Raw genomic sequence first — 22,845 nt, 5'->3', positions numbered from 1 at the left:
ATGACTCAATGTCTTAATGCTTATAAAATGTTGATTTATATTGCCTTGGTCCATCTTAAAATGATCAATTGTCAAAAATCATCATGGACAGTGGTGTGTGTCAATAGGCAGTACTCTTTACTCTAGTGTTTATACCTTTAAGAAATTTTGAAAATCTATTTCTATGTAACAGACCATTCTATAACTGAATTTAACTAGCAACAGAACTGCATATTGGTGTTTGTCTTGAAAGGAACAGTTCTTGTTAATTTAAAAACATTTTAGAGTTTGTTTTTGAGGTTAAAGTGGTTGGGGGCAGGAAGGTTAAAAAGAGGAAGTTTTAGCAGGTTCAATACTTGAGTGCATGTGAGTATAATCTGGCAAAGAGACATTCAGGAGTGGGCCTTGTTAAAATGATGCATTTATTTTGAAATTAATTAATTGAAATGAAAGTATGTCTACTCAAAGTCTAAATCGTTAAGGCCACTGATTTCAATCAAAGAAGATGCTCCTGGAGGTTGTGTTTGTATTATACCACACTAGTTTCATGACATAAGGTTTACAATGGCAAAGAAAACTATGCATCACTAAGAATCCAGCGTGTTCAAAAGCAAATGACAATTCATTTCCTTTTGGATGTTAAGATGCTAGTAAGGTGATAGTATTTGACAGGAGCATAGATGACCAAGGACACAAAAGCATCAAGTGAGACAGGCTTCCCCATGCTTTTGCTGTGGACAGCTTCAACCAAACATATCAAGGAAAGCTTAACTGTGGTCTTTAAATGTAAGACTGTCTGGGAAATCAGGGCCAGCTGGCATCCATTCAGAAAAAAAGATTTTCCACTGCATCTGAGAATATTGAAATTGCCATCATTGGTCAGTCATGTAAGGAGATCAGGCAACCTACTGTAATCATGCTCTCCAATGATGGTACAGACTTACCATTGCCTGTGGAGTGGCTGGCTTTAGCTTAAAGTTTGCTTGCACGCAGGAAGTGTGATTGCTGGATTACAGAGCACAGACAGCTGCTGTTTGGCAAGGAAAACTCATCGATAAAATTGCACTGCCTGATTGCGGGATTACAAGTTAAAGAGCTATACATTGTAGGAAAAACGAAACCAATTTCATTGTTTAAAACATCTGTGGGTCATCACTTGATTTCACTTTTCAAGTTTTGATTTTTACCCTATTAGAGATCTAAGGTAAGGTATCAATCCTGAAGCACTTTCTTAGAAGTTACACCGTTAACTAAGAAGTTAATAGGGGCTTCCCTGGTGGCGCAGTGGTTGAGAGTCCGCCTGCCGATGCGGGGGACGCGGGTTCGTGCCCCGGTCTGAGAAGATTCCCACATGCCGCGGAGCGGCTGGGCCTGTGAGCCATGGCCGCTGAGCCTGCGCGTCCGGAGCCTGTGCTCCGCAACGGGAGAGGCCACAACAGTGAGAGGACCGCGTACCGCAAAAAAAAGTTAAAAAAAGAAGTTACATAAAAGTTGTACTCTTATCAAATACCAAAGCCTTTCCACCGAATATATTATCTCATTTTTAAAAGTCATAGAGGAATAATAATAGATGAGTTTCTCCTAAAATTTCCATAAAATTTTATTAAGATAATGGGAAGACTTTTTGTCAAGGGTACTAAAATCAACAATGAAATGAAATGCAACAACTAAAGTTAAGAAAATACTCCCAAATGAGAAAAGATTTCTAATGAAGCAACCTTAAAACTTAATCGCCATACAGGCACACCTCGTCTTATTGCCCTTTGCTTTATTGTGCTTGGCACATATTGTGTCTTTTGCAAACTGAAGTTTTGTGGCAACCCTGCTGCGAGCAACTCTATTGGTACCACTTTCCCAACAGCATTTGGTCACTTCGTGTCTCTGTGTCACACTTTGGTAATTCTTGCAGTATTTTAAACTTTTTCATTATGATTATATTTGTTAAGGTGATCTGTGATCAGTGATCTTCGATGTTGTATTGCAAAAAGATTATGATTCGCTGAAAGTTCAGATGATGGTTAGCATTTTTTAGCAATAAAGTATTAATTAAGGTATGTACCTGTTTTTTTAGACATAATTTATTGCACACTTAGACTACAGAATAGTATACACATAACTTTTACATGCACCGGGGAACAAAAAACTCATCTGACTCTATTTATGCAATATTCATTTTATTGAGGTGGTCTGGAACCAAATCCGCAGTATCTCTGAGGCATGCCTGTACATTTGTGGAAAAACTCAGAAGTATGCGCCAATTTTAAACCTCTTTTATGTCTTTTACTGGCCTTACACAGTTCTGGGTCCAGAATCAGTACTCAACAAACATGAATTAACTCATTCAAAAAATCAATCACAGTCACAAGGAAAACTTAGTAAAAACCTGCATTTTTATTGGGAGTATCTTCAGGAATTTATAAGATGGTATTAAGAGAAACTAAGAATGCTATACTTCCTGTGGTGATCCTTATTAGCATAACTAAGTGCATGCTGTCTTTTTAAAAGTAGAATTAAGAAAATGAGAAATAATAATTTTGAACTAACTAAACAAAATCAATATGTTGGGGGAAATTTTTATAGGAACAGTTTTTTTTTTTTTTTTTTTGCGGTACGCGGGCCTCTCACTGTTGTGGCCTCTCCCGCTGCGGAGCACAGGCTCCGGACGCGCAGGCTCAGCGGCCATGGCTCACGGGCCCAGCCGCTCCGCGGCACGTGGGATCCTCCCGGCCCGGGGCACGAAACCGCGTCCCCTGCATCGGCAGGCGGACTCTCAACCACTGCGCCACCAGGGAAGCCCTATAGAAACAGTTTTTGAAGTGAGATTCAAATACCATCTTCAGTAAAGTGACAGTTTTCTGACTTTACCCAAATATCCAAAAACACCACTGGGATGTAAGGAAACTATCTTTGCTTATTTAATGCATAAATTGCCTCGTTTCTGAATGGAGTGCTTTGGAGTTCCGACTAGAGTAATAAGAAGAACAGCAGTGCCACAAGAAAAACATTTCCAAGAAAATCGAGCTTTCGGGGACTCCACGATCACATCCACACATGTACCGACATCTGGTTCTACATAGTCTGCTTTGCCAACTGTGACTATGAAGGTGAATTATTTTCTTTTCTAAAGCCATCCTCTCCACTTGGGCATAAGATTCTATCTCCTTTCACCTACCCACCTATTAAAGAACTATTTTTTCCTGTCTCTGCTGAAGATGAATAAGCCTCCACTTAGCAAAGGATCATGCTCTTAATTTGCCCATCTTAAAACAGAAAAAAAACCTTTCTACTGATTTCAACATCTGCCAGTTATCACCTTGTTCTGTCTGGTCCTCTTTACAGCAAAGCTCCCCAAATTGTTTCTACACTCAGTTCTCCAAACCTCCTCCTATACTCTTACATTTATTCTATCAGGCTGTCACGCCCACCTCTCCACATAAACTGCTCTAGTCAATGTCACCATCGACCAGGGCCAGCTTCATGGGCATGTAACCAGTGCAGCTGCCCAGGGCCCTGAGCTTCATTTAATGCTCTGATGTCACCATCCTGAAATTCTTAACTTTTGAACGATTTGCTCTGGGCCCCACACGTTATATAGCCCAGCCTGCTGGTGGCCTTCACGTTGCTAAAGCTAATGGCCAATCCTCTGTATTTATCCTACTTGAGCTATCAGCAGTATCTTCCAAGGTCAGTCACTCCCTCCTTCATGATACATTTTTGTTTTCCTTGGTTTCCAAGGTCCCTTGATTTTCCTTTTACCTCAGGGGCTCCTCCCTCAGTTTCTGTGTCACCTTTCGCTGATTACAAGTATTGGGTATATTTTCTTCTCTAATTGTTTACTCCCTAGATTATCTCAGTGAGTCTCATGATTTTAAATAGCGTCTATACGTTAATGCCCCTCCAACTCCAAACTCTAGACTCATAGACCTAATAGTCTGTTGGACCTTTCTATCTGGATCTTAGACTTTAGTTTGTTCTAAATTTAACTTCTTTCCTTCCACTCTCCCAACTTGATCAATCAAATCTGTTCTTCCAGTGGCTCAGACCAACAATCTTAGCCTATTTCTTGACTCTTCTCTCTCTCACATGCTACATCCAGGCAATCTGGTTGGTTCTACTTTCTCAAATGATCTCTGGAGTTTTTTTTTTTTTTTTTGCGGTACGCGGGCTTCTCACTGTTGTGGCCTCTCCCGCTGCGGAGCACAGGCTCCGGACGCGCAGGTTCAGCGGCCATGGCTCACGGGCCCAGCCGCTCCACGGCATGTGGGATCTTCCCGGACGGGGGCACGAACCCGCGTCCCCTGCATCGGCAGGCAGACTCTCAACCACTGCGCCACCAGGGAAGCCCTGATCTCTGGAATTTTAACTGCTCTTCTTCTCCTCACATTTCTTGCAGAAATTACTGAACTAGCTTCCAACCTGTCTCCTGGTTTCTCTCCTTTTATGATTTATTCCATAAATACCTCTCATGATTTATGCCAAGCACAGGAGAGTCCCATAAAAACACAAATCAAGTAACACTCCTCTGCTCAAAACATGAAAATACGTCCCGCTTCATACAGAAGGAAAGCCACTATCCTCGAGGTGGCTTACAGTGTCCTAAATGATCTGGTTTCCTCCCACCTCAGTGTTTTTGTCTCTGAGTGAATTTCTAAATACTCTCCCCGTAGCTTACTCTGCCTGGACCATAATGGCCTCCTTGCTCTTCCTCAGACTCACCAGGTATACTCTCTCACCTGAGGGCCGCTGCACCAGCTGTTCATTCTACCAGTCCTTCCTTGAGTCTTGGCTCAAATGAGGGCTGAACTGTTGTGTAGCTTATTGAATATGACAACTATCCACTCATCTCCCTTTAATTCTGCTTTACTTTTTTCTCTAGAGCATTTATTACCTTCTAACATAAAATTTTTATTTATATTATAATTTGTTTATTGTATATGTATGTTTTCTGTCTCTTTCCCTCCTGCAGAAACAGGGGTTCTGGTCTGTCATTTTTTTTGAAATAGTCCAAATGTCTGGAATAACTGCTGGTACATAGGGAAAACTCCATTAATATTTGTTGAATGAATGCATGAAGCCTGGGTTTGTTCTGCATGTCATCACCAACAACCAGGAAAACAACGACACTGATCATTTCATCAGAGAAAAAAAAATCATCAAGGCAATTATAAAAGATAAAATTATAGAAAATAAATCATCATGATAACAAATTAAGCTTTGTAAACTCACTGTATGCTTTTTAGGATACATCGATTCATTAGGTAATGTATGCTATATAGGAAGAAAATATCTAAGGAAATTGAAGCTCTGAAGAAAATACCATTGCTTGCATATTACACGAACTCTAGAAACTGACTGACGGGGACTTCCCTGGAGGTCCAGTGGTTAAGACTCCGAGCTTCCACTGCAGGGAGCGTGGGTTCCATCCCTGGTCAGGGAACTAAGATCCTGCAGGCCATGTGGTGTGGCGAAAAAAAAAAAAAAAAAGAAAAAAAAGAAAAAAAAACAAACCACCAAAATAAAAACTGACTGATGTGTAAATTGCTTTCACGTAAGAGATGGTACAAGTTCTGGGAAAATGCCTGCTGTGTATTGGTGGATTTTGAGTTCAAAAATATTCCTGGGAAATTGCTTACAGTTTAGTGCTTATGCAATTTTAACTTGGAAATGTACCCTCCATTTATGGAAATAATTTAAAGAATTTCGATTACACCTTCTAATAATCCTTGCTCTCCTGTTCTCTATTGCTTACCTGAAGAAAAAAGTTAATATTTGTTAATTATTGAGTAGGAAGTTGGGTGAATGGGTTGTTACCTCATGTAAAATATTTTATATAAGTACAATTGACCCTTGAACAACTGGGGCTTTACAGCACTGACCCTCTGTGCAGTTGAAAATCCACCATAATTTATAGTTGGCCCAACACATCCACGATCCCTTCGTATCTGAGGTTCTTCCTCTGCAGATTCAACCAACCATGGACCATGTAGTACTATGGTTATTTACTATTAAAAAAAATCCACATATAAGTGGACCCATGCAGTTCAAATCCATGTTGTTCAAAGGTCAACTGTACTACAACATTTATGAAAAATGGCTTTCAGAACTGACATCCTGAGTATATTGGAGAACAGCATTATAAATCTAACAATGAGATTTCATACACAAATTACCTATTTTTATTTAAAGAAATTCTACATAACATGAAAACAATCAACTCTACGTAACATGAAAAAGCCCCTCCCTTCCCATCTACTGTTATTCTTTACTGTTCTAGCCCTGTTATTTTTACTCTAAAATATGACCTGGAGAGGAAAATAAGGACATCTTGGACATTACTGGACATTAATTTTAGCAACTTCGAACAGTTTTTGAGATTTCTTTGTTCCTACCAGTGTGTTAAAAAAAAAAAAAGAAAGAAAACTTGTACTTGGGGTTACAAAGATGGAGAACAAAAGTACAAAGTAATTAGCAGTATGCTAAAAACAACAGGGCTTTTTTCTCTTCTGTGCAAATGTTTTTCGTCTTAAGCAAATTTGGCTGCGAAAGGGTCAGGCAGGTGCTGCCACAGTGCTTTCGGGTTTCCTGGCAGAGCTGGTGATGCACTGGGACCTGAGACAAAACCCAGAGGAGCCACAGCTAACCTCAGCCTTTTGCCCAATTTCCTCCCTGCCAGTTATCAGAGTTCACTATTGTTCATGCTCCAGGGCTCACACTCTGCCTGTCTAGAGGTGGAATGTATTCTGAAGAAGTGTTTTGTTTGGCTTGCAGTATTTAAAAAAAAAAAAAAAAGTCACTCACTGACATTCAAAATTAGATTTCATAGAAAATTCCTTTGTCCAGATTTTCTTGAAAACGGCAAATCTGGGAACACAAGTCAGCTTGGCAATATTCTTCGAGCTGAGGAAAGGCTACCTTTATAGAGTTCCCAAAGTCTTCCCCAGCTGGCTTCACCCACACAGGCCACTTGCCTGCTCCTTTTGTGCACTGAGTTTGTGACCCCCACCGGAGATGGGATACCAAAAGGTGATTCACTCTTCTTCCCTCCTCTCAAACTATGGTAAAGAGCTGATGGGCACATAGTTCTCCTTGAAAGGGATTCTGACAGTCCTGGGTGAGAACAAAGTGTATTTAACTTTACCTGAAAAGTTTTCCCTGAGAGAAGAATCAAATTCTCTATAAGGAAAACAAATCACATTAAGCGTTCTTATTACACTCTTATCTAGAGAATATTGCCTCCAGCTGTGAAACAAACTTATTACCATTATGATCAGCCCCTCCAAGCCTTTACTCTGCTGTTTTCAAAGCAGGGGAAAAGAGAAAGAACTAGAAAAACTAAAGGATTTGTTAATTTGGGTTCACAAAAAAGAGAAGTGAAGATTGGGCTAAGAGGGTAAACACTAATTCAAAATTTTCAAAATAAATCTTCTGAAGCAAGGAGTTATTTGTATACTTTACGTCCTGTGCTTTTTGTGTTTTTCCTTCTGGTCATAAATATTTGGGTGAGTCTTCTTTGCCTACCCAGTTTTCTTCTGCCTCTTCCCTCTTTCAAAATCAACCTTCCGGAAACCTCTCTGGTTAATTTCATCTTAAGGCAACACACAAGGCATGTAATATATTAACATAAACTTCTTGAGATGATTTATCAAGATCTTCACATCATATTCATGTGGGTATACTAAATTGAATTCAAACTTAGACTTCAAAAGCGGGATTTTTTACATATTGTAACAATCATTTCCCAATACTCGACACTCAATACGTGATACTCAATAAATGTTTTTGAAATAAACACAATTTTTATTGTTAATCTTCCTAAAGAAAACTTGTATAATTTTTTTTTACACAAAATCTATCAATAAGAGATTGATTGGTTAAAGGAAAAAAAAAAAAGCAAAGCAAAACAAAACAAGTTGAGAGAATCCAGGCTTTTTCAATCTTAGTCATACTGTTTTGAAAATGGTGATTTGATTTCACCGTCTCCATTCATCAGAACCTGTCTGTATGTTACAATGGTCTAAACTTCCTATTGCTACACGGATGAAAGTGAGTCCATATAAAACATACCAACACCATTATGTATAACTGGTGGTAAAACTTTATTATTCAAGTTTAGATGTAACAGACATCTTTGCTGCCTGAAGATTGTTTGCATAAGAAATACACCAAGAACATGTTTGTGAGTAGAAATGAACATGCACTATGAAAACAAAATTAAATAAAACAAAAAAAATTCCATGTGTTGTAAGAACAGAACTATTATAGCCAACATTCTAGTATTCAAATCAGGACTACAAATTGAATTTTTTCTTAGCAACATGAAATCATTCCATATGAAAGACATTTTCTGCTGGTGAATATTGCTGTAGGTGAATTTTACATCGGCATTTTGAGATGTTTCCCGTCCCATCCCACCCCCCCAAATTATTCATGTTGTCACCCAAAGGAATTTGGCATTTCTTATTGTGATACTTGCCCTCTTGGTAGCCATTAAGAAACTATGGTTTTATCAGCCTTGTAATAAGTTTTGCCTCTTCATAGTCAACGCTATAGGCTGCCTAATTATGATATTTACAGCTCTTATTTAATAAAAATGACCCCAACCTTTCCTGGCCCTTGGGAACTGAGAGTTTAAATAAGCCCCTTGGCCATATAATAATACTTGGCACTCCCATGGTGCCTTTCAACCAAGGATCTCAAAGTGCTTTACAAACAAGTACTACATTACCATTATTATTATTATTATTATTAATATTATTATTATTAATATATTTTTTTTCCATTTTACAGGTGAGGAACCTGAGGCACAAAAAGAAAAAAGTGATTTGTTGCAGGTCATACAATTAAAAAAAAACCAGGGGTAAAAATCAGTATACAGTTTTGGGACTCATGGGTCTTGAGGGACCGTTTTCTCTGATGAAGAAAGGCTAAACGTTATTTCCTTGTAAAGTTACTCCTGCTTTTCTCTGGTGTAGGACGGAGTGAAGCTTCTAGCTCTACTTTTCAAGAGAACAACATGTGAGCATACATTATCCAGTTTCCATGTGTGGACCAATGTTGAATTTCACATTTTCTTCATCCCTGACTTGACACACTTCAACCTAGCATCTTCCATAGGTCCTAATTACTGCAGATAACTGTTGATGCTTTCTAAACCATTAACCGCTAGCAGGAACACGTGGGTCCACTGTCTATGAAACGCTAACTGAAAACCAAAAGGAAGTGCACTGCAAAGAAGCCATGCCTTCTGCCCTTGGCCAAGTCTTTCTTTGGGAAAATAACACAGCCCTTCCAAGTCCCGGTGCATGTCTTGCTATCCTCTTCTCATTTACAGTTGCCTGCTAATAGAATTCCACTTAGTAGTACCTACCTTTGGTTAGCATCTTTAGTCTCATATTCAGGTTGGATTTCAATTCCTCCATTTTCTCCTGTGATCTAGGACAGTCAGCAAGCTTTCACCTACTCACTCACCAAAGATGCCTTGCATTTTTTTTTTTTGTCATGGCTCTCAACTGAAACACAGGAAGCTGTGAGCTCAAAGTAAACTTTAGGCAAAAAGCTGGCATATGGCACAGAAGCTGACCACCAGCTTCTTCATGCTTCCACCGCGGGTTGTTAGATCTTCTCTCTCTAGAACTGTGTTCATGTTCACTTACTAAACAGGCAGGCAATTCAGAGGTCTTAAGACAGGTCACCTGGTGATGTTTCGTTGCCACACAGGAGGAGGCTAATCATTATTTTGGTAGCAGTACTGATACTCTTCAATTAATTAAGAAAAACATATATCCTCAGGCATTTTAAAAAACATACACATTTAATATTTTTGGAGCTGTATTTGCATTGGATCATCATGGATTATGTGCACATGTGCAATCATAAACATAATGTGCCACCACAGGCTTCAACAAAGAGCTGTTAAGATAATCACTTTTTTTCTTCTTCTCATTAATGTTACCTTAGAAAAAATCCCCATGCTTGCTTTCTAAAAACTACCTTTACTAAAAGAGAACAGTTTAGAAGAAAACATCACTATCTTAAAAGTTGATTTTTTAAAAGAACATCTCAATATGTCATATAGAAAGAATGGGCACACTCTTCTCCTTTTGAACTACAGAGTTAACGTGTTAACCGTGAGAGCTCCATCCTTTTCTCATATACTTAAGAGTACTGAGTAGTGTCTCTCAGTCCACAACCTTCTGAGGTGGGCTGGCTCTTTATGATTTTTCTATCCCAAACAACAATATGAATATATGGGTGAGAGATGAAGAGAGAAAGAGTGAGAAAAAGAATGAGAATGCATGAGCTGGTTTTGGCCTAAAGTTTGATCCAAAGCCCAATTCAGAATATGGACATGTACTTTTAAAAGACTTACAGTTTTTAAATGACACACAATTTTAGCTGGCGTATAGTTTTTATCATAGGGAAAGCCTTTTCCAAGAGGGAAAATTCCTAAGTCATTTTGAAAGTCCTCAAAAAAAAAAATGTTAAGTACCTAAATAGCTCATTTAAAATCATAATTTAAGACAAAATGATTCTGAAATCTTAAACCCAAATAAAAATAAAGACACTAACCAATCAGTTTTGTAATATATTTTGAGAGCTGGAATGAAGGCTTTCATAAGTCAAAAAAATAAGAGGTATTTTAGTGTTGTGATAAATTTTCATCTTTTTTAATAGCCCAACCTCTTCCCCATCAAAATATGGGAAAAAATAAAATAAAATAATCAATAATAAAGGAATACGGAATAAGATCTATTGTGTCAATGCTATCTAAGAATATTCTACCAAAAGTAGACTGACCATAAATATTCCAAGAACAGTGATATGTATTTCCATTGCTAACCGTTACTACTTGTCTGTCTGAGAAAAATAAAAACAAAAACAAAAAAACAGGTTAAAAAAAAGACATATATATCAAAAAAGAACAACCTATTTGTGTCTGAGAAACGAGAAACACACTGGAGAAACTGCTTAAGGAGTAGTTTTGCCCAAAAAGTCATACCTGTACTACTACCCAAGTTGACCAAACTTCGGGTATTTTCTGATTTGAGCAGTCCACATATCATGTTACTTGCAGATTGCCACAGTGCACTTTGTTTCTAGTCCTTTCACTAAAAAAATTAAATATAGTTTTGTTGTTTGGGAAATCTCCTCTTGTTTAGATCTTTGTCACCTCTCCAATCTGCCTGTACATTTTGAGATGCATTCATCAAAATTCCTAAGAAAGATAAATGACATCACATAATTTGAATGTCCAAGCCCCTCATTCCACCTCTCTCAGTTCATGTGAATTATATTAGAGCTACTTGACAGGTAAGATCAGAATAGGACCCGTTAAAAATGAAACTGAAGCAGAAGGCTTAGTCCTGATTTCTTTCTTTCTCTCTCTCTCTCTCTTTTCTTTTTTTTAAACATGAAAATGAAAATGCAAGAATGGAAATGACAACACATCAGACAGACATTTTTAACTTCATTCACTACAACAGTCACAAACTGGTTGAACTCTACCTGTCATCCATTTAAAGAAACGAAGACCTGGCACTGTGAAAAAGAAACAAAACCCAAACAAAACAAAACAATACAAAGCAACTGCGAATTAATGTAAAAATGGAGTGCAAATGCGACTACAGAATGCAATAAAAACATCAGTGCTGCAGATTCCAGCAGCACTTATCAAAATAATTTCTGAAATGTGTCATCTGAAACATAGACAAAGCAATAAAAAGAGGATATATGTTTATCACTTTAAGCATAACAATGTGAGTTAAGAGCTTAAAAATTAAAAAAAAAAAAGTACTTGGAATGAATAGTGCTACCCTTTTTTTCCTAAGTAGGCATAAAAATATTTTTATTTCCTTCTTGTTTGTCATACCATTATATCAAGAACTTTCATTTGTTTCATGTTACCGTTTACAACTTTAATGCATACACACACACACACACACACACACACAAAAGATATCTACCGCAATAGAAATAGTTGCTTCATTACCTTGTTTGCTACATTTGCAAATGTAAACAGCTAGGCAGAGCCAGAACTGACTCTAATGCATGATGGAATATCTTTGTTGCATACGTACACTGTAGAAAATAATTATTCAATATGTCAGGCACCATTATTTGAAATGTAATACATTAATATTTACTAGAAAAATAAGGTTTTTTTTTTCCTATTTGTTCTCCCAACTTCTTTAATGAAATAAGTTAATCTGACAGTGCATCCAGCAGCTTGTAATATCTTCTACATCTCCGTGGCAAAAAATAAACTACTGGTTGGGACAATATAATGCAAATTATTAAAGTCAGTCCTTGTACATACATCTGTGTAGCAAGCATTGAGGCTCGACTAACAGCACCTTTAACCAATTATTTAATGTTCAGTTATTTAGCCCTATTTCCCTGAGCAGTTATGCTGAGGCTTTCCCTTCATGGATAGTTTTACAAAGCCTTATGTATTAAAAGTACTATGAAGAGTAAACTTCTAAGAATCCTATTTAATGCTACTTAACTAAACCTGTATAAATCTAATGAAGGGATTGATTGGTACATATACCAACTGTCAGTCTGTGGTAACGTAACTTTAGACGCTGCCTGACCACAAAGTTTGGAAATTATACTTAAACCAAAAGAAAATAAATAAATACAGCAGGTTACCTTGTGGAGAAATACCATGTGTTCTAAACCAATGAAGCCCATGGTCTGAACTTTTGTATCCATCTAGTCTTTTGAACTGAGGGGACTCCTTTAGTTAGAACGTGCCAAGTGAGATTAGTGACCAAGAGGAAGCTTAAGAAACAAACCCAAACTGGTTCATCACAAACAAGAAAGAAAAGATCTGGCTAAAATAAAATTACTACGTAAGCACTGAGGACATTGTTTTTAAAAATGCATATATATTTGGACAAAATGAACCTAAATTGCAAACACGAGGACTATTTTTGAAAGGAGTATTTGAACATCTAAAGGACAAAAATATCAGAGAGGGTGTGCATGTGTATGTACAGGCAGGGCTGGCCAAAATCATTGTCACTTTTCCCGCTGCTCTCTCCCCAAGCCTAACCACAGCTCGCATGTCTAGGTCTAAATTCGAAACATGACCAATGAGAGGATTCTCATGCAGGAGGGTGCCATTTTCCTTTCACTGCCCTGGAGATTAGACTTCTCCTCATCTGCCTAGGATTTCAAGACACTTCGAAATTCAGGCAACAATTTATGGTTTTTGAACAAATGGGCCAATGGCCAGCCCAATACTGCTTTAGAATCATAATATGTAAACCCTTCCAAATTCTAGACAGCTTTGATCTCTTTCTTTACAAACATAATAATTATAGTCTGTGATACTTCTTATGGATGGTTTCCATAGTACACATTCACCAAGATGGTTCTGACCTACTAGGTTCTAAACAGGACTATATACCATCTTCCATTTTTTTCTCACTGACCATTTGTCTCACTTTTAAATCTTGGTAACCTACTCATCAACAGAAAGAATAATAAAAGAAGGGAATTTCATGTTGGATAAGGCAGGCTCTATGAAGTATTTTTTTTTTTTTTAAATAGGTCTTCATAAGACATTACAAGCTATTGAATTCCCATCAAGAAAACCTATTTCTATTTAATTGTGCTAAGTGCTAAGGTTTTACTCTTTAGGTTTTCCATTTTTTTCCACTTGTGCATTGTTCCTATGCAGGCCCCTCTGGATATGAGTTGTGAAGTCATATTTGTCCGTGCAAAGATGCTGGCATATGCTGCACTGGAAAGGTCCACTGTCACCATGGCAACTCATATGCAAAGCATACATCACTTCATCCAGAAAGACAATGCCACAGTGCACACATTTTGTTGAAAGTTCATCTTGAGTACTTCTATCAACTTTCTCTGTTTTTACTCCATTCAAGGGACCTTCATTCTTTACATTTGACGGTGCCTTCGTTTTCTCCTTGGAGGCCCCGTTTGCAGTTGGCCCAGGTCTGGAATGCTTGATCGCCAAATCTAGAGGAATGTCATTGTCTGATCCAACAGCTGAAAAGTGAGGAGGCAGATTGAAGGTGGGGTAAGGCACATAGTTTTGGCAAGGATTTGGTAGGCCAGGCACGTGACTCAAGTAGTGCGGATTCCCAGGAACGGAGAGCTTATATTTACTCCAGAACCGCAGCCAATCAGCTTCACTCTGGAAGTCATTATGTACAAAGGGAAGTCCAAAAAGGGGGTACTGGTACTTTTCAATAGGGCTGCCTGGTGGTGAATAATTTGGGTGCTTCGCGGGTCTCATGTACTTTTCTATGGGACTGCCTCTCTCAGAACTTCCTTTCCCTTCAGATACGGATGAACTATTTCCTGGGTCTCCAGTACTTTCCTGAGGACTTTTTATCTGAATGTGCAAAGGTTGCATCCTTTTGTGAATATCCAGAGTTTGGCTGACCAAGACTGGCTGCTGAGCAGAATGGCTTTTAGTCAATGAACCCTGGGCTTCGTATTTACTCAGGCTGGGGAGCGGAATTTCTCGCTGGTGACCTTCAGTTAAGTGATCGTCTGAGCGCCTCTCTAAGGGGCTGCCATTGGCTTGCTCTTCACTGCTGGCCCTCTGCTGTTTGTTGAGCTGCTCGGCCTGAAGGGCCTCAGGGTTAAGGCGCTTTCTTGTTCTTCTCCTAATAATCTGCTCACCGTTGTTTTGTTTAATGATGTTTAAAGGCCTGGGAGTCTGCGGGGAACACACACACAATACATAAAAGGAAAACATTAAAAAACACATTAAAATGCATTAACAATTCCTCACAAATATAAACCATGCTTAAGTTCAAAGCAAAGATAGGCTTTACGTTATAGATTTACTAAATCTCCTCCTTTTGCCCTAAGCAGGATCAGAGGAAGTAACCAAAGCACATTCTTTTACCCTAATTAAATCATGCCCATCTTTACAGGGAGGACTGAAAAACTTTAATCTACTTGGAAACAGCTTTTCCAAACTCAACAGATTTTGGAATTGCATTATTTCGTGATAAAACAGTGTTTAAAGTTACTTGAAGAAATGCGATTTTTCTGAAATATCCTCAACTTTTGAGTCATGCACCAAGATGTCAACATAGTAACATGGGAGATAGGTTTTGATGACAACTGTGGAGAAATGATAACATGGCTGCAGTCTGAATTGTGTCCCCCTCTCCCCACCCCTCCTACAATTCATAGGTTGAAGCTCTAACCCCAATGTGACTGTATCTGAAGATAAGGCCTTTAGGAGGTAAATATGGTTAAATGAGGACACAGTGAGAAGGCAGCCCTCTGCAAGTCAGGAAGAGAGCCCTCACCAGAACCCAGCCAGGATGGCACCCTAATCTCAGACTTCCGGCCTCCAGAACTGTGTGAAAATAAATGTCTGCTGTTTAAGCCACCCAGTCTATGGTATTTTGTTATGCCAGCCCCAGCTGACTAAATATAGAATATTAAACATCAGAACATAAATAATCAAAGACAAACTGACAGAATTGTAAGGAAAGATATCAGGTAATCAAAGCCATTATCAGTGAGAGGTGTTTTTAAAAATCTCTCACTTTTTTTTTTCTTTAATTATATAAGTACTCACTATGGAAGATTTTACTTGTGAACAGGTGAAGCATTTGTTTTCTGTTGACAATCTAAATTTATTTGTAGGCTCAGTACAAATATCCTATCTGTCAGTCTACTCTGTACTTAAATAGAATGCTGACTTTCACTCAGCTTAAGTATTATATGATTCGTATTTATGTACATGGTCAACAGGTGTTTATATTACATGACTCAAATCCATAGATAAGACTATAATAAAAACTCTACTTGCAGTAAGAGCTCTAATTTTGATTTATAAAATCAAGAGAATATGTTTAATAAATCAGTGCATATTTACAGATGAAAAATTTAGGAGAATCTTTAAATGGGCTAAAATCTGATTTTTCTAAAAGATTACTGAAATCAGGAAGTAATCTCTACATAAAATATGAATATAAACAATACGTAACTCATGAATTATACCTAGAAAGGAGGCACCTCAATGCAAGAGCGTACTTTATATGTTAAACAAAATACAAAACGTTTTGCGATGTTTTTATTGTCACAAAGATATTTTGAAGGAAAAAGGATAACACACTTGTTACTGACAATCAGATTATTCATTTCAGAATGAAAATGCCACATCCCCTTGGCTATTCCCTGTTCATTTACTTTGTTCAGAATTTCAGGTTTATAAAGAGTTCATATTCATATTATAAAAATATGCAGTAGTTAATCTCTGTCTTCTAAAGAAATCTGAAATATGCATTAATACCTTTTTTAAACTTTCATAATTTTTGTGGCAGTCTTTGACATGAAATGTGAGTATAACCTTTATGTGTTTAAATCTGTGATTTTAAAAAACCTCAGAATTGAAAACATCTCATCTCTGGAGAGATGAATATTAAAGAAACTGTAAAAAAAAGTTTAGTTCGTATTGCAGTTGTTAAATTACCATAACCTGGAAGAGCAGCAGTTTAATTAATTTTTGGCCTTTGACTGGCCTGAGTTCAATTAAAATTATTAATGTCAGTACCCACTGAATGGAAGCTTATTGTTGTGCTTAAGTGGTGAAGTTTAAGAAAAAGTAAGGTCATGGTGGTGTGTGTGTGTGTGTGTGTCAGGGGGTGGGGAATCCTTCTATTAGCTCCATGCTAATAACTAAGGTTTTTACAGTTTACTACCAATTAGCATTGTTGGCAGCATGCATTTTTTAAAAGAGTGCTTCCAATGGTCCATTTAGGAGGACATTTTGTCTAAAATTATATTCTCCGTAGCTGTGATCTATTCATTGGCCGGTGCTAGAGCTGTGGTAAAATGCCAAACAAAATGAAAACGGCAGAGGGAAATAGATTTCTGCTTACTACATGGGGCATTCCTATTTTTAAAGGCAGCTCTGGTCAGCAGATAAACTATCTAAACTAAAAAAATATCCTCAAGAAGTCAAATGCATATAAAGATGGGAGATTTGTGAGTTTAAATTTTATTAGAGGATTCCACCTAAAATTTGGTTAGCAATAACTGAGGTACCTCAGAGAGCCCTAGAAATTAGTCAGCCGGAGATCTTAAAACACAAAGCACTTTTGCATCTTGCTCTGCTGTGTGCTCTGCAAGCCCTCAGATACCACTGGAAGCACTGTAGAGCGCTGGCATCCTGGGTCCCAGTTTAGAACTACTCTTCTGAACGGGTCCAACTTCCAGCCCCCAAATGACACTTGCAAATTCCAATGGTAAACTGGAAAATAAGCATTTTCCCCCTGCCCTAGATTTTATAATGAACATGGGAGAGAACCCCTTTTTATTTTTAAATTTGTATGTACTTCTGAATTTTTGAAGTTTCTCCTTTCTACCTAAATTAATTTCACTGAATTCTGATAACCACCTGTTCAACTATCCGTTATGTGACGTTCCCAGAAATCAATCATTTTCCTCTTTTATATCAAAAGAAGCATAATGCATTACTAATGATCTCAGATGTATCTCCCCATAACATCTAAGGCCGGTCCACCATAAATCACATGTGCACTCAAAGCGACTGCATTAAACTCTGCAGGGGCAGGCACTGCAAGCCAGGGAATGGAACTTATCATGCCACAGACCAGGGTGCTTTATAAAGTTTTTCCTGAAACAGTCTAACAAGTTCTTACCGAGTGAAGCTTCTGGTAGAGGCCACACGCATTGCATACATATCCGCCATTTGCATTCTTTCGCCAGAGAGAGGTCTTTGTGGTCAAGCAATTGGCACAAAAAACACCCGAGCCTCTACGCCTCTGAAATGGGAAAAAAAAAAGACACAAGGTCAGAGGTGAGTCACATGATCAGTGGAGTTAGACCAAATCAACCCAGGAGTTTTGTCTTTAGACTAGCAACAATGACAGTATAAAACCACACTGCCCGTAATGAGGTCAGGTTCAATTGTGTTTAATAGGCACCACTGATTTTCATTATAATTAACCGTACAGTGATGGATGAGGTGTGTGCAACACCAAAGGCCTTTCACAGAAACAGCTTTAACTTTTTGAACTTTGGGTTTTGTGCCTTTCATGATGGTTCCTAAATGCTGAACCCTAAAATATACCTTTTAAAAGTGTCAAAACAAAAGTCAAAAGACAGAGCCTGCCAATATGTTTAATATACTCTGGAAAGGGAGGAGCACAGGCTACCTGAGCTTTAAAATATAGTCAAGCTTGGAATAAATGCAGCATGTAAACCACTTACAATTAAACCTGATGTGTGTCTTTTTGGAGGTCATTCACGTAACATAAGTATTAAGAGACTGTAAGACACTCAGTTCTGATTTTTGGTTTGCAATTGTAAAATCTGAAAGAGAACACACCCTCTATCTCCCAAAGCTGAGAGGAATAGTAGAAACTTCTGCCAACTAGAAGTACAGTATTACTAATGAGAATCCTTATGAGGGGCCTACTTAAGCCAGACAACATAGTCCCATCAATGGCTATTTATTTATTTTATTTGACTCAGACTTGGAAATCACAAGCATTTCTGAACACAAATTGATTTTAGTGGGCTGAATTCTCTAACCACCAGATTCAAAAATAATCCAAGAATATTTGAAAGTAGATCATTAGTACTGCTTGTTCCATTCTTGCTATCAAGTAATGATTCCATTAAACTTCTCATTGAAACAAAAGTCAGGCTGTGTTTGTGGGCGCAAATACTAACAGGCAGGAAATGGAACTCTCTTGCTGAAAAAAAAAAAAAAAAAAAAAAGAGCCTGAATTGCAACTCTGCTCTCCTTTCTCTAGGAAGTAAAGCCTTTAATGATAAAATATGCATGTTAGATAAGGAGTGGAAAAAGTCTTGCTGGAGCCCAATTTTGTTGTAAATTTAAAATTACAAACACCATAAGTCAAAATTTCAGGGATTCATAAAATTTAGGCAATTTATTTAACTTGAGTCCATACTGTAGACGAGTGGTATCCCTGCCAAGAAAATACAATGGTTATAATTGTACTCTGATACATTTCAAATGGAAAGCTTTCTGCAGACATAATTTTGGCTTCAAGACTGGAACACTTTCTTGGCATTGAAAGGGCATTTGATTCATCGGGTGTTTCACAATGTATCACTAAAAAGACCTGGTGAGCAGCCAGTTCCCTATAGGGTAATTTTTCCATCCAGATGCAAGTGCTATCAGAGGCCCTCGTCAGCTAAACTAATTATGATCTTGCAATTGCTGATGCCTGCTCACTCTAACATTCAACATCCTCCATTAATCATCGATACAAAGAAAATGAATGAAACGTAAAGAAATGAGGACTGGTAAGCTGCATAGCCATAAAAATCTGAAATGAGAGCAATAATTTAACAAGATTGGGGGAATGTTTTTAGTGAACACAAAGTCAGGCTAACAATTGTCCTTTTCAACCAAGAACACAATTTCATTAGTGTAGCAGGTTGGGCTACTTTAAGTGATGTAATATAAGCTAGAGTTTTTCACAAAGATAATCTCTGGCTCCCCTTTTTCTTTACTCCCCCCACCCCAAATCAGGGCCAGGAATGTATCATAAATTTCTCAGTCTCAATAAGAGCAGCACAAAAGTTGGGTGTTAGCCCTCAAAGTCCAAACTGGGACCTACTGCAAAAGTACAGACTGCCGTTTCCCCCAAATCAACGATCTATTAGAGGTTGTGTTTATCAAACACTCTGGGGGCCCCCTTTATCCGAGGTAAGTCGGGGAGCCTAGTTAGGTTATAATTGTGAAAATTCCCTGGGGCCATGCTGTCTTTTTTTCCAAGATCGAAATAACACGTTTTGCAAATAAACACCAGTTTGATCCATGTAAAGGCAATGTAAATGTCCATTTGGAAACTGACCCACATATATGTCTGAGGCTCAAATCTGAATGTATAACCATTCATTGCAGCCTGCTTTTTTTTCCTTATGCCCTGGCTGCTTGACACAGCATGCCAAAGTGGGTGTAATCCTGGTTTCAGAGAACGCGTCAATCCTTGCACAACTTTGTGCTTAATTCTCCTGCAAAGAAAATGCCCTTCATTAGTTCGAGGGAAAATCCTGAAATTACAGGACTGGTTTCCACAGGCGTATCTTGCTTTAAGCAGCACTTAGGCTCCAATAAAGGCTGGTATATTTTAGGTAAACCATATCTTATTTTAAATACATCAGGAGTCCTTTGGATTCACTTACTCGGAGTCAGTATGGCATGGGGGGGTTAATAATCAGATTTAGGAGTCAGACAACTTGTACTCAAAACACGTCTCTGTCTTGAGTTGCTGGGTGCAATTTTGGGCAAGTTACTTAACCTGGCAATGCTTAAATTTCCTCATCTTTAAAGTGTGAGCTGCTGTGAGTATTAATACGGACAAATGGATGTAATAAAACAATGCCAGGTATGTAGTAGGTGCTCAAGTTAGCTATCCATCAAGGGGATTCAATTGTATTTCTTTTGTAAGAGAAAAATATTTTGTGGTTTCGTTTATATCTCCTTAATCTACTTATTGCACATTTTAGATATGCTTAAAGCATATAGCTGGGTATAATCACATGTATTTTATTTGTGCCAACCTTATCAAATATGAGAATGGAAAGTTGAGTCAGAGTGAAATGTCTAGGTGTTCACACCTAGAATTCAACAGGGGCCTGCTTGTGTGCGGGAGGAGAGTGGGAGGTAGGTGAGAAATATTTCACATGGTAAGTTACCTCCCATCTAAACAAATGTATCACTTTGGTGAGCACTGTAGAACCTTATGTTTGATGCACTTGGAATTACTGGAAGCAACAGAGAAGGTGGGAGAAGCGGGCAACATCCTTAGTTGTGTGAGCACAGAGTTGTAGACCGTGCCACATCTCTCTAAATCACACCGCAGATGAGAGCCCTGACCCACAGTGAGAACCTGGCTGGATGGAGTATGGCATTTATTCTGAAGTCACCAACATCCTTAGCCCAATCAAGTGCTGAGACGCAGTCTGCTGGCGAAGGAAGCAGAATAGAAGTTTCCCCTGCCCCACTTTTTAACAATGAACTTGTTAAAGAGAAAGAAAGGCACTAAAGGTCTTATTTCATTCATAGTTTATCAGGTATAGCAGAGTTTTAAAATATTTTGTCATTCTCCTTTGTACTATGTTAAAGACAGAAATCATGTCTCTTAACAGTCATCAAATAGTCTAAGTAATAAGCACCTAGGACAGTGCTCTCTGTCTTGAGCAGCTAAACATTAATGAAGTTGAAAATAATCTCTCTTGCTATTATTTTTATCACTAGTCATCACTCCTGTTTTTGAGAAAAAAAGTTTTTAAAAAATATTCCTTTGAAATGTCTCCCATTCGGATTGACAAATCTATCTTCAGTTGGTCAGAGAGGGCTAATGAGGTTGTAGACAATAAAATCAAGAGAGTTAATTTTCCAGTCCTACATCCCACACTTATTTCTGAGAAATAGCTGAAGCCAGATACTTGCTATGTCCTGAGGATACAAGGTCAGGTAGAACAAAGCTGCAACTCTCCTGCATATGCATCACTAGAGTCATGCATTGCTGATGGTTCTGTATGTGCGTGTGTATGTTTTAAATAATACATTGTTTCTCCTTTTCCTACAGGCTGTTTTTAAGAGATGATAATAATGTGTACCTCCATGACTTTGTGCAGGACAGAGGAGAACTGAGTGATATGGATAAGCACACTTCTGGGAGAGGAAATGACAGGAATAAGTAGTTAGTGGATAACACCGGTGGCGTACTTGATAGGTGCTCCTTTCAGGCTGAAGGAAAGCTGTCCTTTACACATCCAAAGCTACACACAGTCATAGCATCCTCTGCCCCTGGCCTTCTCTCAGGGCACCTTCTGCTTCTATGTGGTTTCAACAGAGGGCAAGAGTGAAGGAAGGTTGGCCGAAAACCCCAATCTACCTGAAAGTCATCTCAACTGAAAATTTCTACAGAGGAAATTCTGGAATCAACAAGGAACTGATTGCTTTTAACTTCAAGTTTAAATAGTTTGCCCACTAACTTTTAGGTTGCATTTGTGTGGCCTTCATGTTATTTCTGTTGGCTGGTAATTTCCTGTGTGAAAAAGGATGGGCAGTGGTAGGAACAGTTAATTGCAAGGAATTCCGAGGCCAGCCCAGTGGCTTACTGAGAATTTTGGATCACCTGTCTCCTTTCCACGTTTCAAATTTTTAGAACCACCGTATTGATTTTCACAACAGCAATTTAGGTGATGAATTTGCACAATCATCCATGCCAGGATTTGAAACAGAAAATGACACACCCATCTTTTAACACAAGTACACTTTAAATCCAATGTAGTGTTTTCCTTTTCCTGCTATAGAGTACACCAAGACGTGTAATGACTAACTGAAAAAACCTTTAGTCTTTAGGTTCACAGCTAACCACTGTATGGCATCACTATCATTAAATTTTTCTCAAAGCTTCTGATTGAAGTTTTGCTTCTATGGTGCTTAAATTCTCAGTCAGTTGCAGATCCCTCTGAGTTGAGCCCTGACACATACGTTGGTAAACCCAGATGTGTCTTTAGAAATGAATAAGAATGGGAAAAGAAGTTTCAAACTGGTTCATCTGTTTTATTGCTTATTTTATTTTATTATTTGAAGATCAGCCAAAAAGAAACATTTTAAGGTTTTCAAATTTCATCATTAACACAGAACTTATTCCTTTGATTAATAAAAAGTAAATTTGATTGAATTATTAATTCAAGTGGCTTAACATTTAGAGACATGGATATTCATCTTCAAGATATTAAAAATCCCTACTAGTGGAGTTATTTGTGCAGAAATGATGCTTTATAATAGTTTTCTATGAATAAGAACCATACTGAAACCATGTAATTACATAACAAGCCTTGATAGGC

The 22,845-nt window shown here is 38.1% G+C and overlaps 1 protein-coding gene across 19 annotated transcripts in view; it reads right to left on the bottom strand.

Annotated features, from left to right (window-relative positions):
- Positions 1-8,399: 8,399 nt before the first annotated feature.
- The window catches only part of TRPS1 (transcriptional repressor GATA binding 1), a 1,050,606-nt gene continuing 1,036,160 nt past the window's right edge, over positions 8,400-22,845 (bottom strand). For all 19 annotated transcript variants that reach the window (XM_079901878.1, XM_079901880.1, XM_079901893.1 and 16 more), the window contains 2 exons: positions 17,646-17,768; positions 8,400-14,677 (listed from right to left, as the gene is read on the bottom strand). In XM_079901878.1, the coding sequence (XP_079758004.1) occupies positions 13,616-14,677; positions 17,646-17,768 (1,185 nt within the window). In that variant the 3' untranslated portion in view covers positions 8,400-13,615. The remainder of the gene's footprint in view (positions 14,678-17,645; positions 17,769-22,845) is intronic.

The sequence above is a fragment of the Stenella coeruleoalba genome (assembly GCF_951394435.1).
Source record: "Stenella coeruleoalba genome assembly, chromosome: 17".
Lineage (NCBI taxonomy): Eukaryota > Metazoa > Chordata > Mammalia > Artiodactyla > Delphinidae > Stenella > Stenella coeruleoalba.
This window is presented reverse-complemented; position numbering and strand designations above follow the sequence as displayed.